At 35.0% G+C, this 26837-nt stretch overlaps 2 protein-coding genes across 8 annotated transcripts in view; both read right to left on the reverse strand.

Annotated features, from left to right (window-relative positions):
- Positions 1-5055: 5055 nt before the first annotated feature.
- LOC110102266 (pentatricopeptide repeat-containing protein At1g01970) lies at positions 5056-12227 on the reverse strand. Of its 5 annotated transcripts, none has more exons than XM_020830529.2 (3): positions 11985-12227; positions 8822-9289; positions 5056-5914 (listed from the first exon to the last, which is right to left on the reverse strand). In XM_020830529.2, exons 2-3 carry the CDS (start codon positions 9278-9280, stop codon positions 5123-5125), a joined length of 1251 nt encoding a protein of 416 aa, XP_020686188.1. In that variant the 5' UTR covers positions 9281-9289; positions 11985-12227; the 3' UTR covers positions 5056-5122. The 5 variants fall into 5 exon arrangements, with proteins under 5 accessions (XP_020686188.1, XP_028554252.1, XP_020686191.1 ...); XM_028698419.1 differs by lacking the exon at positions 11985-12227 and adding an exon at positions 10489-11825; XM_020830532.2 differs by lacking the exon at positions 11985-12227 and having other exon boundaries at positions 5056-5917; positions 8822-8958.
- A 2436-nt stretch (positions 12228-14663) lies between these two features.
- The window catches only part of LOC110102264, a 29757-nt gene continuing 17583 nt past the window's right edge, over positions 14664-26837 (reverse strand). The window contains exons 5-6 of one of the 3 annotated variants that reach the window (XR_003701986.1): positions 21352-21435; positions 14664-15093 (exon numbers count right to left, since the gene is read on the reverse strand). Coding sequence is in view for 2 of the 3 variants with exons in the window: in XM_020830524.2 (XP_020686183.1) it covers positions 15023-15093 (71 nt within the window). In the remaining variant the exon portion in view is untranslated. Of the gene's footprint in view, positions 15094-19518; positions 19577-21351; positions 21436-26837 lie in introns of all 3 variants that reach the window. The other 2 variants (XM_020830525.2, XM_020830524.2) reach the window with 2 other exon arrangements.

The following is a 26837-nucleotide window of genomic DNA, read 5'->3' on the forward strand; positions in this document are numbered from 1 at the left end:
TCCAACACTACCGGCATTCCTCATATCACCTCTGATTTTCTGTGTCAATCGTGTTGTATGGCGAAAAGCCACAAATTAAAGTTTTCCGATAGTAAATCTGTAACCTCGCATCCTTTTGAACTCATTCACTCGGATGTTTGGGGACCTATGTCGTCTTCCTCTAATTCATTTCGTTTTTACGCTATCTTTATCGATGATTTTACTCGCTTTAGCTGGATCTATTTCTTGCATAATAAGAGTGATACTTTTCACTGTTTTAAACATCTTTTAGCTATGATACAAAACCAGTTCTTAGTCACTCCAAAGATATTTCGGTCAGATGGCGGCGGAGAATTCACAAGCAATGAATTCAAAGACTTCTTAAACAAATTCGGTATTCTCCACCAGCTGAGCTGTCCTCACACACCGGAACAGAACGGCTTAGCCGAACGCAAGCACCGCCACTTACTGGATCTCGCTCGTACACTACTTCATGCAGCCGGTCTTCCGAATACCTTCTGGACTGATGCCGTCTCAACAGCCAATTACTTGATCAATCGTCTACCTTCCAAGGCGCTCTCACTTCAATCACCGTATCACAAATTACACAACAAACTACCAGATTACGATCACCTAAGAACTTTTGGGTGTCTATGTTACCCGTGGCTCCAACCCTACACTACGAACAAATTGGAACCAAGATCCCAATCCTGCGTATTTCTGGGCTATTCTTCCCAACACAAAGGCTATAAGTGTCTAAACCTATCCAATAATAAAATTTACATATCAAGACATGTAGTCTTTCATGAATCTGTCTTTCCTTTCAGATCTTCGGCTGCAGCAGACAACGGACAATCACAACAATCCGACATTCCTATTTCCCCTCTTCTTCTAGTTCCGTCGTCTACTGTACAACAACAACACAATTATTCAAATATGGTCTCTCCCGCCAACCACACCACAACTCAGTTGCAACTCATCGATCACGAACCTCCTCCTCCGCAGCCACCAAGTTCTCTCAACAGCTCTGCTTCTCCACAGGACACGATTCCACCGTCTCATCCCATGCAAACTCGTTCGAAATCGGGTATCACTAAACCTAAACAATTTATTTCTCTAATGACTCATCCCGGTTCGACAGACACTCCAGCAACATTTAAACAAGCCATTCAATTTCCACACTGGCGGGAGGCTATGACTAAGGAATATCAAGCTCTTATTCAACAACGCACATGGTCATTAGTTCCACCCCCTCCACACAAGCAAATCATTGGCAGCAAATGGACTTATAAGACTAAGATTCTACCGAATGGCCAAATTGACCGCTACAAAGCAAGACTAGTCGCTCTCGGATGTGCGCAACAGTTCGGCGAACACTACACAGAAACTTTTAGCCCCGTTGCAAAGATGGTTAGCATTCGTCTTCTTCTCACAATGGCGGTCAATCGAAACTGGAAGGTTCTACAACTCGATGTCTCCAACGCATTTCTTCACGGAGACATATCCGAAGAAATTTACATCAAGCAACCTCCCGGCTTCGAGGATCCAACTCAACCCAATGCGGTTTGCAAGCTTCACAAATCGCTCTACGGTCTCAAACAAGCGCCTCGTCAATGGTTTCATAAGCTCACATCTTTCCTTCAGCAACGCGGATTCGGGTTCAGTCGTTCCGATCCATCCCTATTAATCTACAATAAAAATAATGTTCAAATCTATTTTTTAATCTATGTGGATGACATTCTTGTAACAGGGAACACTCCTACACATATACACAATCTGCTGCAGGATCTCAAAACTCAATTTGCAATCAAACAGTTCGAGCAGATCTCATTATTCCTCGGCATACAAATCACCCGCACCACTGAAGGTTTCTTTCTCACTCAGGGACACTATGCCTCCAAACTGCTTCAAGACGCGGGCATGGCCAACTGCAAAGCTGCACCTACTCCCATAACTCCAGCGTCCAAGCATGCGGCAGTCAACAGCAAACCTTTCTCAGACGCATATCTATATCGACGTCTGGCTGGCTCACTTCAATACTTATCGATCACTCGTCCTGACATCGCATTCGCCACCAATCAAATGTGCCAACATATGCAGTCTCCAACCGATCACAACTTTCAGAACCTCAAACGCATTCTACGCTACATAAAAGGGACTATCACTCACGGTCTCCCGATCATTCCCGGCGACACCGCTCTTCACTCCTATACAGATGCAGACTGGGCGTCCGACATTGCCGATCGCAAGTCTATTTCCGGTTTCTGTACGTTTATGGGACCTAATCTTCTTTCTTGGTCAGTAAAGAAGCAGGTTACCGTCGCCAAGTCGTCAACTGAAGCGGAGTATCGCGCTCTCTCTGCCGCGACGTCGGACATCCTGTGGATTAGGAGACTAGCCGACGAACTCCAGCTGAGACAAGACTCCCCAACCGTCATCCATTGCGACAGCATTTCCGCAATCGCCATAGCCAAGAACTCCGTGTTTCATGCCCGCACCAAACACATAGAGATCGATTTTCAATTCATCCGCCAGCATATTCTCTCGGGCAACATCACCATTCAACACATTTCATCTCACGATCAGATAGCTGACATTCTCACTAAACCTTTTGCTTGTTCTCGTTTCGAATATCTCCGTTCCAAATTGACCATCCGCTCGCCGGATGATCAATTTGAGGGGGAATGTAAGCACAGCAATGCAAACACATCCCACATCAGCTAAGTGTATCCGCTTCTATCCGAAGCCTATAAATAACTCTGTAATCTATCTCTAAAGTGAATAAGATAATTTCATTTACTGTTTACCTTTTTCCTCTGTGCACCTTCTTCCTCACCGAACTACTCTATCACTTATAACTGTCATGTTTGATTTCAAACATTGGGTCATAATAGATAAGATATATGATAAATACAACATAAATAGGTGAGATTCGATGTTTATTAATCAAGCCATCATAAAAATTTGTTTTGGATTCAATAAGTCTTGAATGTCAATTTATTTGACTCGACCATAATTTGATACTTAAGCTCCTAAATGCAAAACACTTTGGGCTATGGCTAAGGCTTTGTTTGGGACGAATTTCTTAATGCTTTATATCATAAACTTTTTTAAAAGCAACAATAGTAGTAACCAATTATGAGTGTGGAAGCTTTCAAGAAAGTAAAATTGTTAGGTATAAGGATAACACAACTACTCAATACAAAATTGCACTTACAAGTTTCCCCTAAAAAAATTAGAAAATCTTAATCATTATGAGGCCAAGAAGGTGCTAGAAGGATTGTTATGCTCAATTGGAATAGTTAGCAAGATAACAAACCTATGAAAGTTAGCATAAAAATAGTTTTCATAGTATCTTTTATAAATAAGTACAAGTTATAGAATGGGTCTTACTTTTAATTGTGTCCACCATATAGTGAAAAGTGAAATATTTTATTTCTTGTTGGCTTTCTCATATAAATAATATGGTTTGATCACATAAAACAAAGGCCTTCCGATGACTCGATCAGCAAAATAGATGTATTAGATTTGACTTATATTAAGAAAGATAGAGATAGACCTAAAAAAAATTGGTTAGAAACTATTAAAATTGACTTTTTTTTTATTAGATTTAGATGAGAATTTGACTTTTAATATGACACAATGAAGAAAAATGATTAATGTAGTCAATCCCACATAGTGGGATAAAGTATTGCTATTACTATTGTTGTTTCTCATATATATATATAACAACAACAACAACATCAAGTATTTATCCCACTACGTGGGGTTGGCTACATGAATCCTTTTTCTCCATTGTGTCCTATTAAAGGTCAAATTCTTGTTTAAATCTAATAAAGAAAGGTCATTCATAATATTTTCTAACCAAGTCTTTTTAAGTCTGCCTCTACCTTTCTTAACATAAGTCAAATCTAATACCTCTACTCTCCTAACAGGGTCATTGGAAGGCCGCCGTTTTATGTGACCAAACCATCTAAGGCGACTCTCTCTAATCTTATATTCTACTGGAGCTACTCCAACCTTTTCACGTATATGCTCATTTCGTATCCTATCTCTAAGGGTAAAGCCACTCATCCACCTAAGCATCCTCATATCTGCCACACTTAACTTAGTATTATGCTTCTCTTTTAGTGGCCAACATTCAGCACCTTAAAGCCAGCACCTTAAAGCATTGCAGGCCTCACTACCATCTTATAGAATTTTTCCTTAAGTTTGAGGGGTACTTTTCTATCACATAACAAGCCCGATGCATTCCTCCACTTCAACCATCCAACTTTAATTATGCTAATAATATCTCCATCAATTTCACCATCACTCTGAACAACAGATCCAAGATATCTAAAACGTGTGCTCTTATTAATGACTTGATCGCCCAAAGTCACAATTCCCTCACTAGGTCTATTACTACTAAATTTACACTCCATATATTCCGTTTTAGATTTACTCAAGCGAAAACCTTTAGTCTCTAATGTTGACCTCCATAATTCAAGTTTACTTTCAACTCCCTCTCCAGTCTTATTAACAAGAAGAATATCATCAGCAAAAAACATACACCAAGGTACATCCTCTTGCAAATGTTTAGTGAGAACATCCATGACTAAAGCAAAAAGATATGGGCTTAAGACTGATCTTTGATGTAACCCAACCAAAATAGGGAAATACATGGTCAAACCACCTTGTGTTTGAACACACTCCTGCATATATATCTTTAATTATTTGAATATAAGCATTATTAACTCCTTTCTTTTCAAGAACTCTTCATAGCACTTCTCTTGGAACTTTATCATATGTTTTTCTAAATCAGTAAAAATCATATACATATTCTCCTTATTTTATCTATATTTCTCCATCAAACCTCTTAATAAATGTATGACTTCCATAGTCGACCTACCCGACATGAATCCAAATTGATTAACCATATATATATATTGACTTTTATAAGATGATAGTGATACAACCATTTTAAGGAGTTGGTATAAACTTATTTCCCAATGAATGATTCCTATTCAAGTAAATATTGATGTTTCCTTTTGAGCTTGTTTTTCATTCTTTAGACTTTATAAGTATTTATCAATATAAGAAGTCAAAAGCTCATTCATTTCTTGGACTTATTTATCATCCTTTTGAAATAAAATGCCACCACCTACAAAGAAACAACTTTCCTTTCTTCTTTCACCACCAAAAACTCTCTAAGAGCAACTTCTACTTCATTAACTACACCAAGCCCCCTAAGCCACTGAGCCAATACTTCTGATGCTTCCTTCTCAACCACCACACCATCTCTCTCCAGTTCCATCAAGAAATCCAAAGCTCTCTCCAGCTTATTCATCTTTCTGTAAGCCCCCAGCATCACTGCAATGCACTTATCATTTGGCTTCAGTCCGGCAACTCTCATATTCTCTATGGTGCTGCGAGCTCCTTCAATCTTCCCAGCCATGCAATAAGCATTCACAAGAAGTGCACAGAGCCTGCTATCTGGAACAATTCCTGCAAACTGGAGGGAGTCGAACACCCTCTGCGCACCTTCGGCATCCCCATCCATTGAAAATGCTCGCAATATCGCCTTGTAAACTTCTCTACCGGCGAACACTTGTTCGGCCTCCATGTCTTTCAACAAGGTTTCTGCGAGTTCCAGCTTTTTCGCTCGAATGTACGCCATGATCATTGAGCCATAGGCTCGCTTGTCCATTGGTGATTTCAGGAGCTTGATATCCTCGAAAGCTTCCTCGGCATGGCGGAGATCGCCGGCTTTGCTGTACATGTCGATGAGGACGGTCAGGGTCACTTGGTCACAGAGAAAGCCTCTGATTTTCATGGATTGAAATAGCTTTTGTGCATCGTGTAAGCGACCGTGCTTCGCATAAGCGTCTATGAGCTTGGTATAGTCGCGAACGTTGGCTTCGAATGATTCTTCAATCAAGGCATACTCCATGACCTACTGAAACCAGTGAGACAAAGTAGAACAAACTTTATTTATGATCATAGCTGTGTTAACAAGCCTTTGTATATTATAAACAGAAACTCAAATATACATTTAGCCAAAAATTTATATTGCAGGAGTTTCAAATGGAAGAAATGCCGGTGTAATCTTCAAGAGAAAAATTACAGATGAAGAAACCATTAAGATGAAACAACAAGGAATACAAAGAAAAGCTGACATTTTTTTTCTCCTTTGTCATGTTAAGAAGCTTTAATTTCTGTCTTTGAAGAATATCTTATGCACAGTTGGTCAATGAAACCTTAATATTTATGAGTAATTTCTTTAAGATTATTTTGAGATTTTCCCTCTAAATTTCAGTTACCCTAGCTTTTTTTCATTAATAAAGAAATGACACTGTCACTATGTAGAGAAATTATTTTGTGCAGACACCGGACGGTCCTAAAATCAACCATAATATATCACGTCATCTGGTACACAGCGGTGCCGAGCAAGAAAGTGATGCAACGGCGCAGCGCGTTCTGGTTGGTTTCCGGATGGTGCGTCCGGATCCGCATAGAATATTTTTCCACTATCCGAGAGTTGCGATAGATTAGGCAATGACAACATAATGAAGTAATTAATTTGGTGGATTTATACAAAATTCATGAAGTAAAATTTAAAGTCTATTTTGGATGGCTTCAATTGTCTCTAAAAAAAATTATTGTAAAGCTAATGTTAGAAAAATAATTTTTTTTAAAGATGCTATTGGTATTATAAAATTTTTCTTCATTTCAAAAAGTCATACTTTCTTATGCCTAATGTACTTTGGCAGATTTGCTGTAAAAATTTGCTTTACATCATAAAATCTTTTAAAAGCAACAATGGAGTAGTAGCCAACTATGAGTGTGGAAGCTTTCAAGAAAGTAAAATTATGAAAAACCAAAGATATGCTTAGAGTTCTTTTAGGACAGCTTCTTCATAACTTGGCTTTACAAGCAATTTTTATATTTATGTTTTACTCCTCTTTTTTTTGCATTTTAAAAATGTGTGTGGTGAAAATAATATTTTTACAACAAAATTTACTAGAATGAGTTAGTAACAAGAAATATATTATTTAACTTTTTTAAAAAATTTTAAAATTTCTAATACACTTAATTCTTTGCAATCTAAACGATTTAATTTTCTAATAAGAAAATAGTCAATCTGGGTTGTATTATATCCATTTTTATAAGTGATGAGATACTCAATTTAATTAATACACTTCCAAATTAGTATTTAAACAAATGTGATTTTTTTTTAAACTTGATGGCTAGATAAATCAAGCTTGGCCACAGTCTAAAATGTTTTTTGAAATTCGTAAAATAAACAACTTGTTGTTCAATAATTAACTTATTGAAAGATTGATATTAAGTTACATAGGCTTTATTTGGGATGGTTTTCTTACTACTTCAAAAAGCTGCTTAAATAAATATTAAGAAAGCCCTCCTAAACGAAGCCATAATAGTTTTTTTGTATCTTTTAATTAAAATTTGATTAAATGTAATTTGTTTATTATTCTAAGGTACTTTCCCAATTCTACTCTCTTATTAGATCTCTTAGTCCACAATTTTTGAGTTCCACCACTTTAAGGCTTCATTTGGGATGACTTTTTTACTGCTTTTTATCACATCTTTTTAGCATAAAAATTTCCTAAACTAAAAAAAAAAATTGTACAAAAAAGCTGCTTTAGAAAACAATAAGTAAGATGCTTTCCACTTCATGAATTTGACATTGTTTGTCTCAAAAATCTTAGCCTTCAGTTCAAAATAAAAATTATACTCTTTATTTTATTTTATTTTATTTCAGATAACACAATAACATAGTTCTTTTGAAAATTTTTTAACTTTCAAGTATGTATACAACATCATGAACAAAATATCAAATAACATAATTAATAAAATTCACAAGTCAATACTAGATTCACAAGTCAATACTTATTCATGATGTAATTGAAAAAAATTATTGAAGGAGCTAAATAAGTTGTTAATGATGATTATCAAGAGAGTTAGTTTTGAAGGAGAAAGAGAGAGAACTTTAAAAGAGAAAAGGAATAAATTGCCTCTCGATTTTTTATGAATGACTAAAATGGTACCCAACTATATTAAAGGGTCATTTTGGTCCCCAAGTCTTTAAAAAGGAATCAAAATAAGCTCATAGTGGGACTATTTTGGTTCCTCATTTAGGAGTTAAGGGACCAAACTGATCTTTTAATATAATTGGAGACTATTTTAGTCTTTCATAAAAAATCAAGGAACCATTTTGATCCTTTTCTTTAATGAAAAATAGATTAAATTAAAAAAAAAACCCTAGGGCACATCGAGGTCACGACGGGATTGGGTAGCATGTGAAGGAAGGAGAAGCGAAGATAATAAGGGGCACTTGCTCAAGACATGCCATGATGGGATTAAAAGCGTGTGAAGAAAGTAGAAGAGGCAAGTTGTAATGGAATCAGTGGCATATAAAGGAGAAGAAGAGCTTGCTGAGATTATTATGAAAATGAGGATGAAGTTGTGCAGCAGGAGTCGGCAAGACAATTTATTATGAATTCATCCAATTTTGACAAATTAGAATATTTGAATACACACAAAATAACTTGAAAGGTATTACAAATATTTTGAAATTTTACTCTGCATTTGTTTTGATCCAAACCAAATTACTAAAATTTAAAAAACACTGCATTCCTTTTCCTAATTTACCCTCAAAATACTCCACCACGCAGCCCCTAAGGAAAAACATGCATAGCCCATAGGAAAATAAATCAATTACTTGTTTCTCAAAGTAATCCAAAAGGTAATTGTAAAGGGAAACTAGATAGCTGAAAAGAAAATTAGTAAGAATTAAGAAAGAGAGTTACTTGGGAGGAGGCGTGGGGTGATGCTTTACCTCCAAAAACAAAGAAAGATCTACCCTCTTTAGTTCCTTCAGCACGGACAGCCAATCACATCTTTTTGGTCGCATGGTTTTCACCCATGAAGCCAACAAGAGGAACAAATTTTCCTCTTCAGAGAAACAGATAAGGCGTCTCATAATGGCTTTGCAGCGATTTGTCATCGTTGGTGAAAGCTGAGATATTTCATGCTTTTGGGCCTCTGTTAACTCCGGCCCAACATCATGCCATTTTAGCTTCAATCCTTCTTTTACCTCACCATTTCCTCCTTCCAAATTAATCACCTCCCCATGAAACAAGCATGCAGAAGAGGGCCTGGAACAGGTTTGTCGAAAGGGCTCTCTATATTTACAAATGTTGAGGCTTCTGTGGTGAAGTTGGGAATTTGGACCAGCTAGGAATACATTCAAGAGGAAACTGGATAGGCTCAATGAAGAAGCGGAGAGCATAATCATTCCAAAAAGCTGCCAAATTAAGATAACTTAATTATAAGTTTGACTCAATAAATAATTATGAAGATAAAATAAAAGAACAATAAAAAAAAGGATTTACATACGTACCACACAATTCTTAAATATTTATATATCTAACATTTAAACTTTGATATTTATTGATATAACGCCTAGATCATTAAGGCTTTGTTTGGGACCGCTTTCTTATTATTTTTTGAATTAGTTTACCAGTACAAAAAAAATTTGATATTTACTAAAAAGCTATGTTGCACCAATACGGTTACGGCGACACGGATACGACACGATACGGATACGAGACAAGTCAATTCTTAAAAATACAGGATACGAGTACGGCGCGGACACGATATTATAATTTAAAAATCATGCATAATAATTAAGAAAGCAATCAAAGCATAATATTTGAAATTACAAAAAAAATAAAAACAACATCATTTATGGCCTTGTAGCTTGTAATATCAAAATATAATTAAGCATTAAATGTCTAGTACAACAACAAAAGCATAAACATAAATTGTCTAGCGCATGAAGTTTCAACTATTCAATAGAAGGAATGATATGATTAGCTTCTTCAGTGGTTTGTCTTTGAACATCTATATCATCTTCAATAAATATCATAGTTTCTAATTCAAGCTCATCAAGTGAAAGATTAGCAATTTCTAATATTCTCATATCATCAAGAGACTCAAATCCATCTCAGAAATGAGAGAAACTTGCTTGCTGCCGCGTAAGTAAATACGACACGTCTTTTTTTTTTATTTTTATTTTTTCAAAGAACACGCGTATCGGATACGCGTGTCCTTTTGAAATTAAATAATATTTTAATTGGATACGGCTTTGACGTATCCGACACGTATCAGTGGCGTATTGGAGGCGTATCCGTGTATCAAATATAGCACGACTTCATAAATAGGTGTATCATTGCAATATAGCTAAAAAGTTATTTTAGAAAGTAGTAACAAACAAAAACTAAAACATATCAAAAATTTCAGTAATCTTGACTTTTCTTTAAGTAAAATACACTTTCATACATATATGTTGATATGGTTGAGGCTCTAAAGTGTCATATCAGTAAATATTAAAGTTTAAATGTAAGATATCTAAATAGATAATAACTGTATGATATGTATGTAAACCCCTAAAAAAAATAAAAGTCAAAAAGAAAAAAAAGAGATATAGAGAAAAAAGTTCACTGATAAAGGAGTTCGATTGTGTTTCAAAGAACTCGGCTACAAGACATTTTGAGTGTTTATTCGTATAAATAATGACATACGCTTGACATTATCATTCATGAACCTCTACCCTGCACGAATAAAAAATAGATAACTCCAAAAAGCTATTGCAAAGCAAAATAGGGAATTAGCCCCAATACTGCATATTGCTATGTAGAAAAGCATGTGTATAACTTCTAATTTGCAAAAAACAGAAAAGTATTAGATGCTAGTGAAAAATGCGGAATTAGGACTACTTTTGATAGATAAAAATATAATCATGTAAACTAAGCATTACGGTGCAAAACAGGTGAGCAGATACAATAAGATTATTTCAAAATCTTTGAAAAACATGGATGAAATGATAATGGCAATTGCATTTTCAGTGATTGCTTAATTGCAGCGAACAAGTTTAAGTCTTTTCATTATCTAAATTTTAGCAAACAAGATTTTGACTACAACCACAATTATTCATGCCAACATATACAATGATGGCCCCTCCCACCTATAAGACAACCAAAGTGTGAAGAATGGAGAGCTCAATAATGGGAAGAATCAATGAGAAAACAGTCACAACACTAAACAATGAGAAGTCGTACATTAACTAAAATTGCACACCTTATGGGGAAAGGTACAGACCAAAGATAAATTTGACAATAAGTAACTCCTCATTTTGCTTTTGCCAAACATTTGGAACTGCTGAGAAAGAGTGGTATTGAAACAACTTGTCCCATTTACCTCGCCAAAATGCTATAGTATTCTTGGATCCACATATCACTTTGATTGTTTGATAGGGTGAGAAAATACAAATAGTAAAGTGTGTAAACATGAGAAATATTATACTCCTAAAAGTCGGTGGAACAAAAATGCTATAATTTCTTAGCTAAAATCTTAAAACATGATAGTTGATGTAGTTGAAGGTTCAAGAATCTTGAGCAACCAAATAAGGACAGAAAAATTGGACACCTGCAATTTATAAAACTTGATTTTTTTCATTGTTGTCATGAAGAGACATCAAGCTGATGGAGTTTGCTGTCACAAACAAAAAGAATATATATAATTGTAGAATTTAATCAAATACAAGAGAGAAAAAAAAAAAAATGTAGACAACACTGCCCAAAAACGATATCAAGAAACTCATATTGGAATTGAGGTCCAACAATTCAGTATACTTTCATGTTTATGCTCATGAGTTACTGAAGGCCATTGGCCAATCTTCCTTCTCTCCTTCCCTCTAATGAACAATCTCAAGCTATTAGTCAACCAGCAAATAAAAAGAAAGCAGGCGCATTCAGTAATCACCAGGTGTTTTTTTTTTCAAAAACAGCTAGTTACAGTAAATAAACATTAGTTAGAAAAATGAGAATTATTAATGAAGAGTGAACCAAACCTACTTATCATGCACGGACATTCAAAATATCAACTATCAAATCTATAAAGAGCAATTCAATGCATCAAAGGAAAAACTTAAAGTATACCTTGAATGTGTTTACGTGGATACTCCAGAGATCGTAAGCCTTTTAGATTTCCAAGAGATTTGAGGAGAAGGAATTACAAAATAGGGATTAGAAGAACTGGAAAACAGTCGACGTAATGGATCACGACTGCCTCCATCAAGCACCACAAAACCAACAGTTCCGGCACCAAAGGATACCTTTTTCTATTCCGACGGCCAGAGGAAGAAGGTAAAGGCGAAGACGATTTAGGGATTTGGGGGTGTCATTGAGGGCAAATTATTGCGTCCTGTGCTACAGTAAAGTGCAGTTACTGTAAGAGACCGAACGCATCTCTCTGTCAGGTGACCTGATGCAATAATTTGCCGTCATTGAGTCCACTGGAGCTCGACTTTTGAGTCACTCGTAAGTTTGTGAGTTAGTTTAATATTAAATATATTTAAACATATAAAAAGTCAATCAATTTAACATAAAATTTTTAAGAATTTTTAAATATCATAATTTTCTTTCTTATGTAAAATAATTTTTTTAATATCATTTATTAAAATTTTAATTCTTTTTTATCTTATTATAATAATTATTTAACTAAGAATTATTTTCTATTCTATTAGAAATGAGCCAACTCTTAAGGCGACTCAAAATTATAAAATTAAAGTTGATATGTCATCAAAAAATTATCTTGATCGGGCACGAATCTCAAGGCAAAATCAATCTGGAAGTTTCAAAAATTAAATATTGGATCACATGAACTCTGATTTTAGCAAACTTACAGTCAAACTGAGCGTCTCGAAAATACGAACCCAACGACACCAAATTCGACTCAATCGAAGCCCAAATGAGTCCAAATCAAGGACCCGAAGCGCTGTTGAAAACTTCGTACCACAATTTAAGTTACCAAACGGTTTCAAATTTGACGACTTATAGTCAAATCGAGCGGCTCGACGAGACGAATCCAACGAGCCAAAGATCACAAATTCCGAAGTCATTAAGACCTTCAAATGTCTGATAAACGGTCCATGATCGAAGGATTCAATATCGACCGTCCATCTGAACCACTATATATTTGCCCCTGATCCGTCATTTACTTCAGAAAATCTATAAATAGATCCCTCATTTCACTTGAGAGGGGACCAAAGAAAGAAGAAGAGAAGAGAGAAGAGAAGGATAGGAGGGAATAACTCATCCTAGACCACCGTTGGAGTTCTGCCTAACGTCGGAGTGACGCTGGAATTATGTCGGACGCCTGAGTGACGTCAGAATTTTTCCCAAGTGACACCGGAATTCTGCCCAACGCCATAATTCTACCAGACTTCCAAACAACGTCAAAATTCTGCTCAACTTCGGAACGACGCCGGAATTCTACTCTACTTCCGAAGGACGCCAACATTCCGCCTAATCTCCATGTGACGCCGGAACTCTGCTCGACATTGTAACTGACTTTCAATCCTAAAAAGATTCATTTTAATCTGATCGTCCTAAATTTTAAGGACGAGTCAGCCTCTATTATTTTAAGCAAACACTAGTTGAACTCTTTCAACTGGACGTGGCCCCGTGGTTTTTCCCCTTTCAGGCTTTTCCACGTAAAAATTATAGTGTTGCTATTTTTCCTCTGTTTGTATGCTAGATATTCATACAACGCTGAGACAGAAATTTTTTAACTCTATCGCCGCGTATATTCTAGTCCGCAACAAAAGTTTTATTTGGTATGACTTTTTTATTGTTTCTTAAAATAAATTTTTAGAATAAAAAAAATTTATAGTTGAAAATTAATTTAGTAAGTAATAAAAAAAATTATCCTAAATAAAGTCTAAAACAAAAATTGAGCCTGAACTCCATCAATTAATCAAGCTAAGCTTTAGCCAATGGTGACTTGAGCTGATTTAACTCATTCACTCTCCTAACTTAATCAGGCAAATTAGAGAAGGCAGACGGGAAACAGTCAAATTCAAGCTAACGATCGAAGTGGTTACACAGATGACAATGCAGAAAAAAAAAATCACGCCAAATATTTTAGTACGAGAAAAAAAAAAAACTAAATAATAGTTAAAATTTTCCCCTTCCATGGATGCAATCTTTTTTTGTCTCTCATAACGATATAATGATCTCTCAAATCTTTGAGAATCTCATCATCACAAAAAATATAAAACTTGCATCACTTAATACCCAATGATATAAAAATTCATTCATAAATAAGATACATATATGACCACAACTAAAGTCCTAAATATCTCATATTGTGTCCTTATACAAATAGGGACAAAATCTACCATTTTGAAAATCATCCTGACATCAAACTCAACCCAAAAAACCTAGCAAACAAGAAACATAATACAATATAAGTTCTGCTATATAGGCAAATTATTCTGTGGGAATGCCAAACGTCGTACAGAGACCAATCAGAATACGCCATGTCACCCCTGCTCGGTACCTCAACTCGGTCTTGCGCTCGGTATCACTCGATATTGTGCTCGGTGCTGCTAGCGTGATACATTCTGATTGATCTCCGAACGGTAAACTGCATTGTTCGCACAAAACAATTTCTCTTATATAAGACTTCATTTGGGGCAGATTTTTTACCGCTTCTTAAAGTAGCTCTTTAGTACACAAATTTGAAATTTTATACTCCAAAATTATTTTAAAAAGCAATAAGAAAATCGTCCCAAACGGAAGCCTAGATCAAATGGTATCATTTGACAATACTGATTAATTGCAAAAAAGATTGTAACGATCACATTTTCCTTTTACTTCTATTAAACAAAAAAATATACTTCTTTTCTCTTGGTATTTGCATAACGGTACATGGAAAGCAAGGCGGTGCTACAAGATTTGACAAGGGCCTGCCACCAGTGTGGCTTCGACCATGAAATATATTTTGTTAACAACATATTTATCCTTCTATACATTACATCTATTAGAATTACAGGCTGAGAAAAGGGCATTTCATTGCTTGTGTGGCATTCAAACGCAAACTTCTGTGTCTTAACACATCAGCGTTGCAGACCGATGAGCTCATCTTCCTTAGGTGAGGTCTGAATCCTGAAAACAAAATTTTCCTCCAGTATTTATAAGGGTACCATTAGATGTACGAGTAGTCCAAAAATCCAATGGGTTTTTGTTAGCCCAACGGCAAATGCTGCACAGGAAAATGTCAAAATGTAATCAGACTGAGGAATACAACTCCAACGGCACCATAGAAAAAGAAAAGCAGCGTTCAGATAGTTAATTGATTAAATATTTATGTGATTGAAGAGAATGTGAATGGTTACTAATATGTTCTAATGAGCTCTATCCGAACCCGCATTTGATTAACAATCGGAAATCAGTATTAGTACCAGAATCCGAAGGACTCTTACAAATGATACGTTCCTCTTTGTGGTAGATACTTTTTAAAGCAGTTTTTTAATATAGAAATTTTAGTTTTTGTACTAAAATGCTACTTTGAGAAGCAGTAGAAAAGCCGTCCCAAACAAGGCCTTGAGCTCTATTTGGGGCGGATTGCTTTTTTAAAGCAACTATCTAGTAAAAAATTAAAAAAAAAAAAAATATTTTTTAATAAAAAAATGCTTTAGAAAGCAGTAAGAAAATTGTTATAAATGAAATTGTAATAACCTAGCAATATGTACCATTGTACCTTTTAGACTAAAAAATCATCAACAACAAATACATAATTTATTAAAAATAAAAAATTCGCAAGATAACAAATCAGAATGAAGCAAATAGTTTAGCATGTATGATTAATTTGGGACTTTTAAGATATTTTATATATCAACTGTATTCTATAAATTTTATATATAATATGTATGAATATTTTTTATATTTTAATAAAATATTAGATTAGTTATGATAGACAGATATCCCAAAAGTTAATAAAAAATACTATCGGATTACCCTAATGGATAGTACTTGGTGGTCAACAAATATACTCCAATATGGGGGAAGAAAACATTCAACTTCCATTGAATATTCATGAATTAAGACTAAGGGCGCGTTTGGGACGGATTTTCTCCTGCTGTACTTTACCAAACGTAACTGAGAGGTGGTTTGGGGTTTCTTGATCGTGCTCTGTTCTCGACAATTTCACATCATGCGATTGCTTCTCACGTCCGTAGGAAGCCTCCCACGGTTCGCCGCTTCCCGTTGTTCATAGCTAATGATAAATACGTTAATGCCCATGCTACTTATGAACTGCCCCATTTTCTTCTTCATCCTCACCAATTTCCCCTCCACTCCTCCGCTCTTGTCTCATCTCACAACGCTCATACTCACGCCAATTTCCCCTCATGTTAAACTCTCATACTCTCCTTTTTATTTATCCTATTGTGTCCATAGATGGGACAGAGAGCAATCAGCTTCAGTTTCAAATTTGCTTCTTCTGAAATTTGAAGATGTAATATCTTGCATACATTACTTGCTACCTAAAAATATTTAAGAAACATTTTATTTTGCATGCTTAACTTATTATTGATGAGAAAGAGTAATTGAAGCTTGTGTACAGTTCAATAATCATATGTTTTGTGGAAATGTCAATTTCTTATATTTCTTATTATTTAACTACTAGTCACTCTCCTGTAAAACATCTTCATTGAATGTAATATTCAACTTGCTCATTCGCAACGCTGCAAAGAAAAAATATAATGCAATAGTTGATTTGAAGTTTTTTTAATGTGTTGTAAAATTTATTTTGTAAGTTATGTTTTAAATTTATTTAGGCAGACACAAACGAGACAACTACTCTTAAAAACATAAAGAAATATGAATTGACAAATTGAAACATCATCCCTTATTCAGATAATAATTTTTAGAATGAGAATATTTTTTTTCCAGTTCTGTCAAAACATAATAAAAAAGATACTGTGATATTTTTTCCAATCATCTGATATTTATGTATAATTAGTTTAAGTTTTGTTGAGGTAAATGATCACAACTATCATTAAATTGAGAATTTATATATATGAGAATTTTCTTAACATGATAAAACCTCAGCCAAGTATATTATAACAGTGACAAAATCTGATTATTATTGCATGATATTTATGCTTATGAATAAAGCTTACAATTTACACTTTACTTAAGACTAACAAAATCAATTATATTTAATTTTTTGCATTATATAAAAAAAGCATGATATCTCTTATTTTTAAATTACTAGCAACAATTATGAATTATATTGTTATGCATATTGCCTCTTATAATTTGTAAATTTATAATACAACAATTAAGAAATTCAATGGATAAACCAAAGGATGGCGGACCATCCGCAACATGTGAGAAAGATGTGAAGATTATATTTTGTGATTCATGTCTAAGTGAGATTGAACTTTACAATCGACCAACTACATGCTTCAATAAAGAAAGTTGGATGAATTTAATTAAGAGTTTTTATGAAAAAACATGAAGAGAGTATGATAAAGTTCAGTTAAAAAATAAATATGATCAGTTAAAAAAAGATTGAAAATTATGGAAAGAATTGAAGCGTGGGTCCACTCGATTGGGTTGGGATTTTAGGAGAAAACTATTGATGCCCCAGATGAATGGTGGAAAGAAAAATTAGAGGTAAATATTAATTTTATACATTTGTCTAATTCAATCCTTATATTATGTCTCTTAATTATATAAACTGAATTTTTCTTTCTAGTTTATGCCAAATGTAAGAAAATTTAGATATTGTGGCATTGATCTCGAACTTAAAGATAAGCTTGATCATATATTATTAGGTGTTGTTGCTACCGGAGATCATGCTTGGACTCCGAACTAAGGACTTCACCATGAAAATGTTACTAAAGATTCTGAACACATTAATATAGGTATTGAGTTTTTTGAAGATCCTTCACAAAATCTTGATAATATTAGTGACTGTAGCCAATTGAAATGTCCTTCCTCAACAACTTCAACCAGTAGAAGGAAAAAAAATATTTGGCTTCACATTACTAAAAACTCAATTTATTCAACAAGTCAATTCATGCACAAATAATAGCTCTGACACTAATGCATCAAAGTCAAATCAGTAGGAATGTAAAACCAAAGGTTTTTTTCCTTTTATCGGATGAAGTTGCTGATAAAGAATATTTCAATTGTTTACAGTCACTAATGTTATCGAGATTTGTGAATGATCTTCAAAAGACTCAATACTTATATCAATGTGTTCAGCATCTTCAGTAACATTTTCATGGTGAAGTCATTTGTTCGTAGTCCAAGCATGATTTCTGATAACAAAAATACCTATGAACATCTGATCAAGTTTATCTTCAAGCTCGGGATCAATGCAACAATATCTAAATTTTCTTGCATTTAGCACAACCTAAAAAGAAAATTTTAGTTTGTAGAATTAAGAGATATAATATGATTATTGAATTAGAAAAATGTATGAAATGTATAAAATTAATATTTACCAATAATTTTTCTTTCCACCATTAATAAGGGGGATCAATGATTTTTCTCCAGGATCTCAACCCAATCAAGTGGACTCACACTTCAATTTTTTTCATAATTTCTAATCTTTTTTTAATTGATGCCATTTATTTTTTAACTAAACTTTATTATACTCTCTTCCAGTTTTCTCATAAAAATTTTTAATTAAATTCATCAAATCCTCTTCATTGAAGTGTATAGTCAAACGATTCCAAGTTCAATCTCTCTCAGACATAAATCATAAAATATAATCTTCACATCTTTCTCCCATGTTACGGATGGTCTGTCATCATTTGGTTACCCATTGTATTTATTAATTGCAGTATTATAAATTTACAAATTATAAGAGGTAATATGCAGATCAATATAATTCATAGTTATTATTAATAATTTAAAAAATAAGAGATATCATATTTTTCTATGTACTGCAAAAAATTAAAACTTAAATTGATTTTGCTGGTCTTAAACGAAGTGCAAACTGTAAGTTTATTCATAAGCATTAATTTCATGCAACAATAACCAGGTTTTGTCACTATCATAATATATTTGCCTAAGGTTTTTTATCCTATTAAAAAAATTCTCATAAATCTAAATTCACAATTTAATGATAGTTATTATCATTTACCTCAACAAAACTTAAGCTAATTATACATAAATATCAGAGGATTGAAAAAAATTATTATTGTTTCTTTTTTATTATGTTTTAATAGAACTAGAGAAAAAAAATGCACTCATTCTAAAAAGTATTATTTAGATAAGGGATGATGTTTCAATTTGTATGTTCATATTTCTATATATTTTCAAGAGTAACTATCTCGTATGTCTATTTAAATAAATTCAAAATAAAAATTACGAAATAAATTTTACAACACATTAAAAAAGACGTCAAATCAACTATTGCATTGTCATTTTTCTTTGCAGCATTGCGCATGAGCAAGCTGAATATTGCATTCAATGAAGGTGTTTTACAGAAGAACGGCTAGCAGCGAAATAATAAGAAATATTAAAAACTGACATTTCTACTAAACATAAGGTTATTGAACTGTACACAAACTTCAGTTACTTTTTCTCAGTAATAATAAGTTAAATATGCAAAATAAAATGTTTCTTAAATCTTTGTATGTAGCAAGTGATGAAGGCAAGAGATTACCTCTTCAAATTTCAGAAGAAACAAATTTGAAACTGAAGCTGGTTGCTCTCTGTTCCACCTATGGACACAATAGAATAGATAAAAGGGAGAATATGAGAGTTTACCATAAAATTGAAATCAAAAGTTAATTCATGGAATCTGATAGCTGAACAAAACCCTTTTTTCCCCAACAATTCCACTCGAAAGGAAGAAGGATGGGTACCTTCACAATGAGCGAACTCCCGTCTTGCTAAGCAGGAACGCTGTTGAGGGTGGTGGAGACGGCCGGATAGGGCTTGTTATTTGACATCTAAAGAAAGGAAGAAATCTTACATTCGCTGCAAGCAAGCTCGTATCGTCGCCCTTGGTTCCGATCAAACAAAAGAACGGCAAGAGTTGTGACTTTAGATCAGTCAAGAGTGAAGGAGGCGAAGGTGGGATTTGTCGAAGCTACGATTTAGAAAAATACGAAAAATGTTGAGCGAATCCTGAGCGTAGTGAGATGAGACAGAAGGAGCAGAGTGGAGGGGAACTTGGCGAGGATGAAGAAGAAAACGGGGCAGTTCGCAGCTAGCAAGGGCATTAACGTATTTATCATAGCTACGAACAGCGGGAAGTAGGCAAACCACAGGAGGCTTCCTCCGGACGTGAGAAGCAACTGCAGGACGTGAAATTGTCGAGAACAGAGCACGATCAGGAAACCCCAAACCACCTCTCGGTTACGTTTGGCAAAGTACAACAGGAAAAAATCCGTCCCGAGCACGCCCTAGATTAGAGTTTTACGCTATTTTGTTGTTGGTTTAGAGGAATTAGAAAATGTTATATCAAAAGCTAAATTTACAAGGGAGTTAGGGAGATTATTTTCCCTCAAAAAGTTCAATCTTTTCCACACACTGGAAACATGCCAGGCCACCATTGACAGGAATTGGGAAAGCTTCTCAAGATAAATGCCAACATTTTCGGAGTTCTTAACATCCATTTATGCTGATATAATGAATTAGAATTCAATCCCAAAATAAAAGATCTAAATGGAAGCAACCTGAACCAGGGTTGAAAACTTCAACCAAATCTTGAATCTCAACACAAATGCAATTAGACTTGGCTTGATAATAGAAACAATTAAGTCAATTCAGGCCAAAATGGTGCGGAACAAGCACAAAATATATACCGTGACTAGATTTTACACGTCAACCCTGTACAAACAACAAAAATTCACTATTTTACCCAAATTTCTACTGGTAGGATGAAAGTAGCCTTATAATATGAGTGGCATTCGACCTGATTTGAAGATTCGTATGTGTTGTGCAGCAGGAAACCTTAAACAGGTTACCATGACAAAAATGTTTGGTGTGATCTGGAGCTCAACTCCCGAAAATCATTTGTAATGAATTCAAGTTGATTTTTTCGAAATAAGTATGACCTTAACCTTAGTCTCCCTCAAGATGTGCATTGTTATTTTATTTCAGATATTCTACGCTTCATTAGACTAGCATATAGTTGAGCAATCTCCCCTTCGTTGTTGCAAGAGTCCAAATGAAAGCTCCACTTTTTCATGACAATGAAACTAACAAAACCTTCTCGAAGAACAATAAGATCTATGTAGGCACTTGAAGATCTCCTCCCTCCCCTTTTCAATTGGCACCCCTCTTCTTACAAAATGCTTAGAGGTGTTAGGTAGCAAGCTTATAAAAGTTACGCAAGTGGTTATAAATAACCTAACTATAGAGGTTAGGTAAAGCGTCGTCGGTTATAAACTCACAAGGTCAGGTTTACTATGCTAGGCAAGACTTATAGGGGTTAAGTAAAGTAAGTTATCTCAATAATCTCTCACTTAAGATAGAACTTTTTATGTACTTGCTCAGTAGCCGGCGTATTAACATTTGTCTGTGCGGCAACTTCATATCATCATCCACATTGATATCGAGCCAAGCAATCAGCCTGTCATCAATCAACATATAAAAGTAAGATGATGAATTCTTTTCTGGTATCTTTTATATAGCAGTAATTATCGTCATCGCATCTGTAAAAATCAATCATGTGTATACAACAATCAAAATAAGATGACGAAGCAAACAAGATCACTAAAGAGAATTGCCTGAGTGCTTCAAGGCCACTTAACACCTTCCAGCAATCCAATCCAAGGACCCTCGAGGAGCTTGTTGACCTCGCTTTCATTGTGCTCGAGCTCAACATTGCTCACACACCTTGGTTGACTTTGAGTCTCCCCATTCTACTGTCATAGTGCCTGCACAATCGACGATTCAAACTCGGGCTTCTCGATTTAGCTCACTTTCTAGTCTTCCACATCATTTTGTTTCACTTGATCATTCGTGTCTAGCCACGGTCTTGATGATGGCATCTCGCGACGATTAAGATCGTCGCTTGATCATGTGTGTCTTATCTCGATCACGATCATATGCATCTTGTCTTAATCGCGATCGTCACTCGGCCATTTGTGTCTCGCTACAATCATGGTCGTCAACCATGTGTCTCATCATGATTTGCAAATTCCCTTATAGTTATAATTTTGATGCAATCCATTCGAACGAATATTGTTGATTCAATCAAGTGTCTCACAATTCGATTTTTTTAGGTGACAATTGATTTGGGACTTTTGATGAAATTATTATTATTATTATTATTATTATTATTATTAAATTTAACAAAATTGATAAGACGGATCAGCCTTTAATCTATTTGAATTTCTAAATTGCCACACAAAACCATCCAAGTATTAAATAGTTGTTCCAGCTCTTTCCGGCTGAAACTAAAAAAAATCTCCACTTCTCTGGCATTGTCTCCTAACACCCACTGTACTCTCATATCACCTACAAACACATCATGACTAGGGGTGTAAGTGAGCCGAGCCGGCTCGAGCTTGACTCGTTTATGAGCTCGTGAGCTGAGCTTATCAAGCCACAAGCTCGAAGACTCGGCTCGAAATTATTAAATTTAAATATTTTTAAAAAATTCTGGCGTATTTCAAAAATTCTGGCGTGTATTTGAAATTCCCGCCCGCCCCACGCGCATTTCGAAAATCTTGACGTTATTCTCAAATCTCTAACATCTGTTAGATGAATAATAAAGGCTAACACTCAATGTTGCTCTCTCTCTCGCTGGCAGGCTACAATCTACAGATAATAAAAGCTAACACTCAATAGTCAATACCCTCGCCCTCTCTCTCTCAAAAAATTCCTCCCACTGCAGTCGTAAAATACCAAGAAAAAAATTTTGAGGACCACCTGTTGGAACTTGGAATGTCGTGAATCGGACTACGCCAAAGGCTCAACAAGCGGCTTGAACTTGTTTACGTTGGAACGAGTTGAGCTCGAGCTCGATTTTTAAGCTTGACTCGAGTTTGAGCTCAAGCTCTAGCTCGGCATTTGACAGTTGAGCTCGACTTGAACACTCCCTGACTCGAGCTCGACTCGACTCGTTTAATTTGCAACCCTAATCACGACCGGTAGCCCTTAGGCTTCTTCCACGTTTCCGATTACAACAAGCCAAATCTTTTTCAGCCAAGGTTTTCCTACACTCACGAAAAATCCATTAAAACTATAGAGTTCAAAATCTGCCAAAGCCCAATTCTCCTGACTCACTCAACTCAAGAAAGTCCTTGGCTCCTTGCCTCCTTTCCAGGTCAAGTGACACTTCTTCCATTGTGAAAAATTAAGAACGAGTCTGCGGAGCTTCATTTCTCTTCACCATACTACAGGTTGTCCCATTTCCTACAATTTTCTGCATTTAAGGTATGAATTCTGACTCAAATTTAGTTCACATGAGTCTATGTTTGCTGCCAACAATCCAAAACCGATTATCTTGGAACACTTTCATTGGTAATATCTCACATGTATGGATCTTATATAGTTTCAATGATCACATATGGATAAAATAAGTGTTTGCCAATGTTTAGAAAAGTTGTAAAAAAAAAACTTCTTTCATTATATTAAATAAATCAGATGTTTCTTAAACAAATTATGAAATTAGACTTTTTTTAATTATATATTAAAAAAATTAAGATAAAATTTTATTTGAACACAAAATTAAACTTTGTGTAAACACAATCAGATTTATACTAGGAATATGGCTCTTCATCACAATGGAATTTTAATATACTGCTAATTAGATAATTGATGCAGTAAGTGCAAACTTAACCTTTGAGATAGAATTTGCAAACAGTTGCATTGTTAACATTAAATACATTTATTTGTTTGTGTTGAGTCAAACCTTCAATTAATCATAATTAGCATTTGTTCACATATTACATGGCATTTTTTTACGTGTACCTTTTTTTTTCTACGTGTACTTTCAAATTTGTATGTGATATAAATAAAACTATCATATTATGTTGTTTCCTACTCATATTTATCTTGTAAAAACCCTATGACAGCGAACAGTAGAAACATAAGAATTAGGCACCACTAGGGGCATACATGAGCCGAGCCGGCTCGAGCTCCACTCTTTAACGAGCTCACGAGTCAAGCTTATGGAGCTTTGAGTTCGAGCTCGAGTGTATACTCAAGCTTGTATATTAAACGAGCTCGAGCTCAACCTGGCTCGGCTTGAAAGCTTGTTGAGACACTTGATTAACTTAAAATATATTTAAAAATTAATTTAAATTAGCATTACATAATATATTTTAACATTTTAAATTTATTCTATATTAAAAATAGAAAATCTTCAAATTTTTGAAAATTTTAATTTAAAGCTAAAAAAATCGAGCTTAACAATAAAGTTAAACTCGAGTTTTCCAAATGAACTCTAACAATCTAGCCGAGTTCAAGCCTATAAATTTGTTTAACGAGTCGAGCTTGAGCTCATAAAGAACTAAAAAAGCTTAGCTCGATCAGGTAGATAATTAACTCGACTCGACTCGTTTACACCCTTAGGGGCCACACTCTTTGATGTATGATCTCAATTGCTTGACACTAGGTTAGTTACCTAATATCAGTTTGGTGAAACCCCCACACTACTACTTGGGTTAGTGTTTGTAAAGGCGAGTAGCATTCTAGGTTATCACACTCACTCGTAGGCTAAGATAATTTAAAATATAAGACCCGTCTCGTCTATAAGTTTGACGGACACTCTACACTAGTCAGCCTCTAACCTTTTTCTAAAGCCTAACATGTCATGCCTTTCATCTTCATGGACAACCTAGACATATGTTCACTGCACATACACGTAGGCACTCTCTTCATCTAGTCAGTACAGAATGTGTCCATCTCCTTTTCCACAAGAAAGATGTACCTTGCACTATCACGCTTGACTAGATGAATCGACTGACATTCCAGACCCAAACAGGAAGTCCAAGCTACTATATGCTCTACTATATTGAGAAGATACTTTGGGTCATCTTGGTCACATGAAACCAAGATGTAAGTCCCACTTTTGACATCTTCTCTACCACATTAAAAAGATGTCATGCTTGCTCGATCTCATACTATCAAGTTGTAAGTCTCACCATTTCCCATCACTTCCTCCCTTTTGGTGCCTCCTCTACCACATTGAGGCCACACTTATGGTTTCTATCACTCCTTTGGTGTCTTCTCTACCGCACTGAGAAAACATCAAGGGTTTCTTGGTTGCCACCCGACCAAGTTGTAAGTCCCATTTTGACATCTCATTTATAACATTAAGAATATGTACGGGCTGGTTAAGTCACACAAATTGAGTCATAAGTCTCACTCCTTGAATGTCTCATCTACCACATTGAGGAGATATTCAAGGTTCCACTCCTTGGACATCTTCTCTATCACATTGAGAAGATGTTGGCATCTATCTCATCTCCTCTATCACATTGAGGAGGTGTTCAGATTTTTTGGGTATTCTCAATCGCTCATATTTGAGTTGTAAACCCCATCTTGGATGTTGTCTCCACCATATGCAGATAATACCTTCTTTTCAGAACGTCAGTCATAGAGCCTAAGTAGCCTTGTAAATCTTGGCATATATCACCATGCAATACTATAACTTCAATATGGGTTACTCCCTCATACAACACTGGAGTATAATTCTCATCTATCAACCTAAGAATAGGTCTACACCCTTGGTCTGTGAGGTCTCATTGGATGAGATAACTCATGGTTGCTAGCATAGATCCTTTGGTCATCACTTGACTAAATAGACTAAGGGCACCAAAGAACCCGAAATGATGGAACCATGTGATCTTGACCGGGGTGTCATACCCACTTGGTAGGTTAATCTTTATTTCGTGATCACTCACTCGTTTTGACTTTCACCTCATCAAATATCAACCACTCATATATCAAATTTGAACACAAGCATTAATTCCTTAATCGAGAGTGTTCTCGAGCACACTGAGGATGTAATTAACATTAGGAATTTGCTCTTTTGAGTAAACTCAATCCCCAGAATTAAAATAAACCCTGCTTAGAGCAACATTCCTTGAAGGGGAAATCTCTGGGACATAAACTTAATCTGCCTTTCATTGATCCCCGCGAGCCTATAGAATACATTAATCAACTTATGGTTAGTAGTCTATTGCAGTGTTGGAGGCATCATTTGAAGCCCGAAGATCTTTGGTGACTCCACTAGGGACAATTTTTCTCTCCATCTTTGAAGTTAATTCTTGCGTTTTTTTGCTTGCATTGCAGCTACTACATCAATAACGAGATGAGTCGTGAGCTATACATCAAGGCTCTATGGGATACTTTGCATCATTCACCGTTGACAAGTATGATTTCAAATAGAAGTCATTGATTACTATAATGGAGAAGCAACTACAATTATCATTACCAAAAAATCAACTCATCCTCAACAAGCAAGCCTTAACACCTATCTACTCAAATAAAGTTGAAGCACAAGACTCGCTAACTAATTCCATAACATAAATCACTCACCTAGATATACCTTAATAATAGCAGAGTTTTAAAAATCGAACCGAATTGACCGGTTCAACTGTGAACTGGTCTAAAGGCAGATCCATTTTAGCTTGAAAATTGATTTTGTATCAAACTGAGATGAACCGGCTATAACAGCTGGCTCAATCGGCGAACCGATGAATCCGTCTCGATTCTCTTGATTCGACTTGTTCAATTTCTAAAATATTTAGATAATTAAATAAAATAAATTAATATATTAAGAATAAAATATTAAATAATATTTGTAATTTAATAAATTAACTTAAATTTGAAATGCTTAATTTTTAAATAAAATTTTTTCAACTAAAAATTTCACATAGCTCCATCACTCCATGTAAGTTATTACCCTATCTAAACTCAAAAGTCAATATAAAGTGTAAACAATGCCAAGGGAAAGTTCTTTAAGTGATGTGGTACTAAATAAATTGAAGTTTTTACTTCTTAAGTTTATAATATACA

This window comes from Dendrobium catenatum, unplaced genomic scaffold (assembly GCF_001605985.2).
Source record: "Dendrobium catenatum unplaced genomic scaffold, ASM160598v2 fragScaff_scaffold_1083, whole genome shotgun sequence".
Classification (NCBI taxonomy): Eukaryota; Viridiplantae; Streptophyta; class Magnoliopsida; order Asparagales; family Orchidaceae; genus Dendrobium; species Dendrobium catenatum.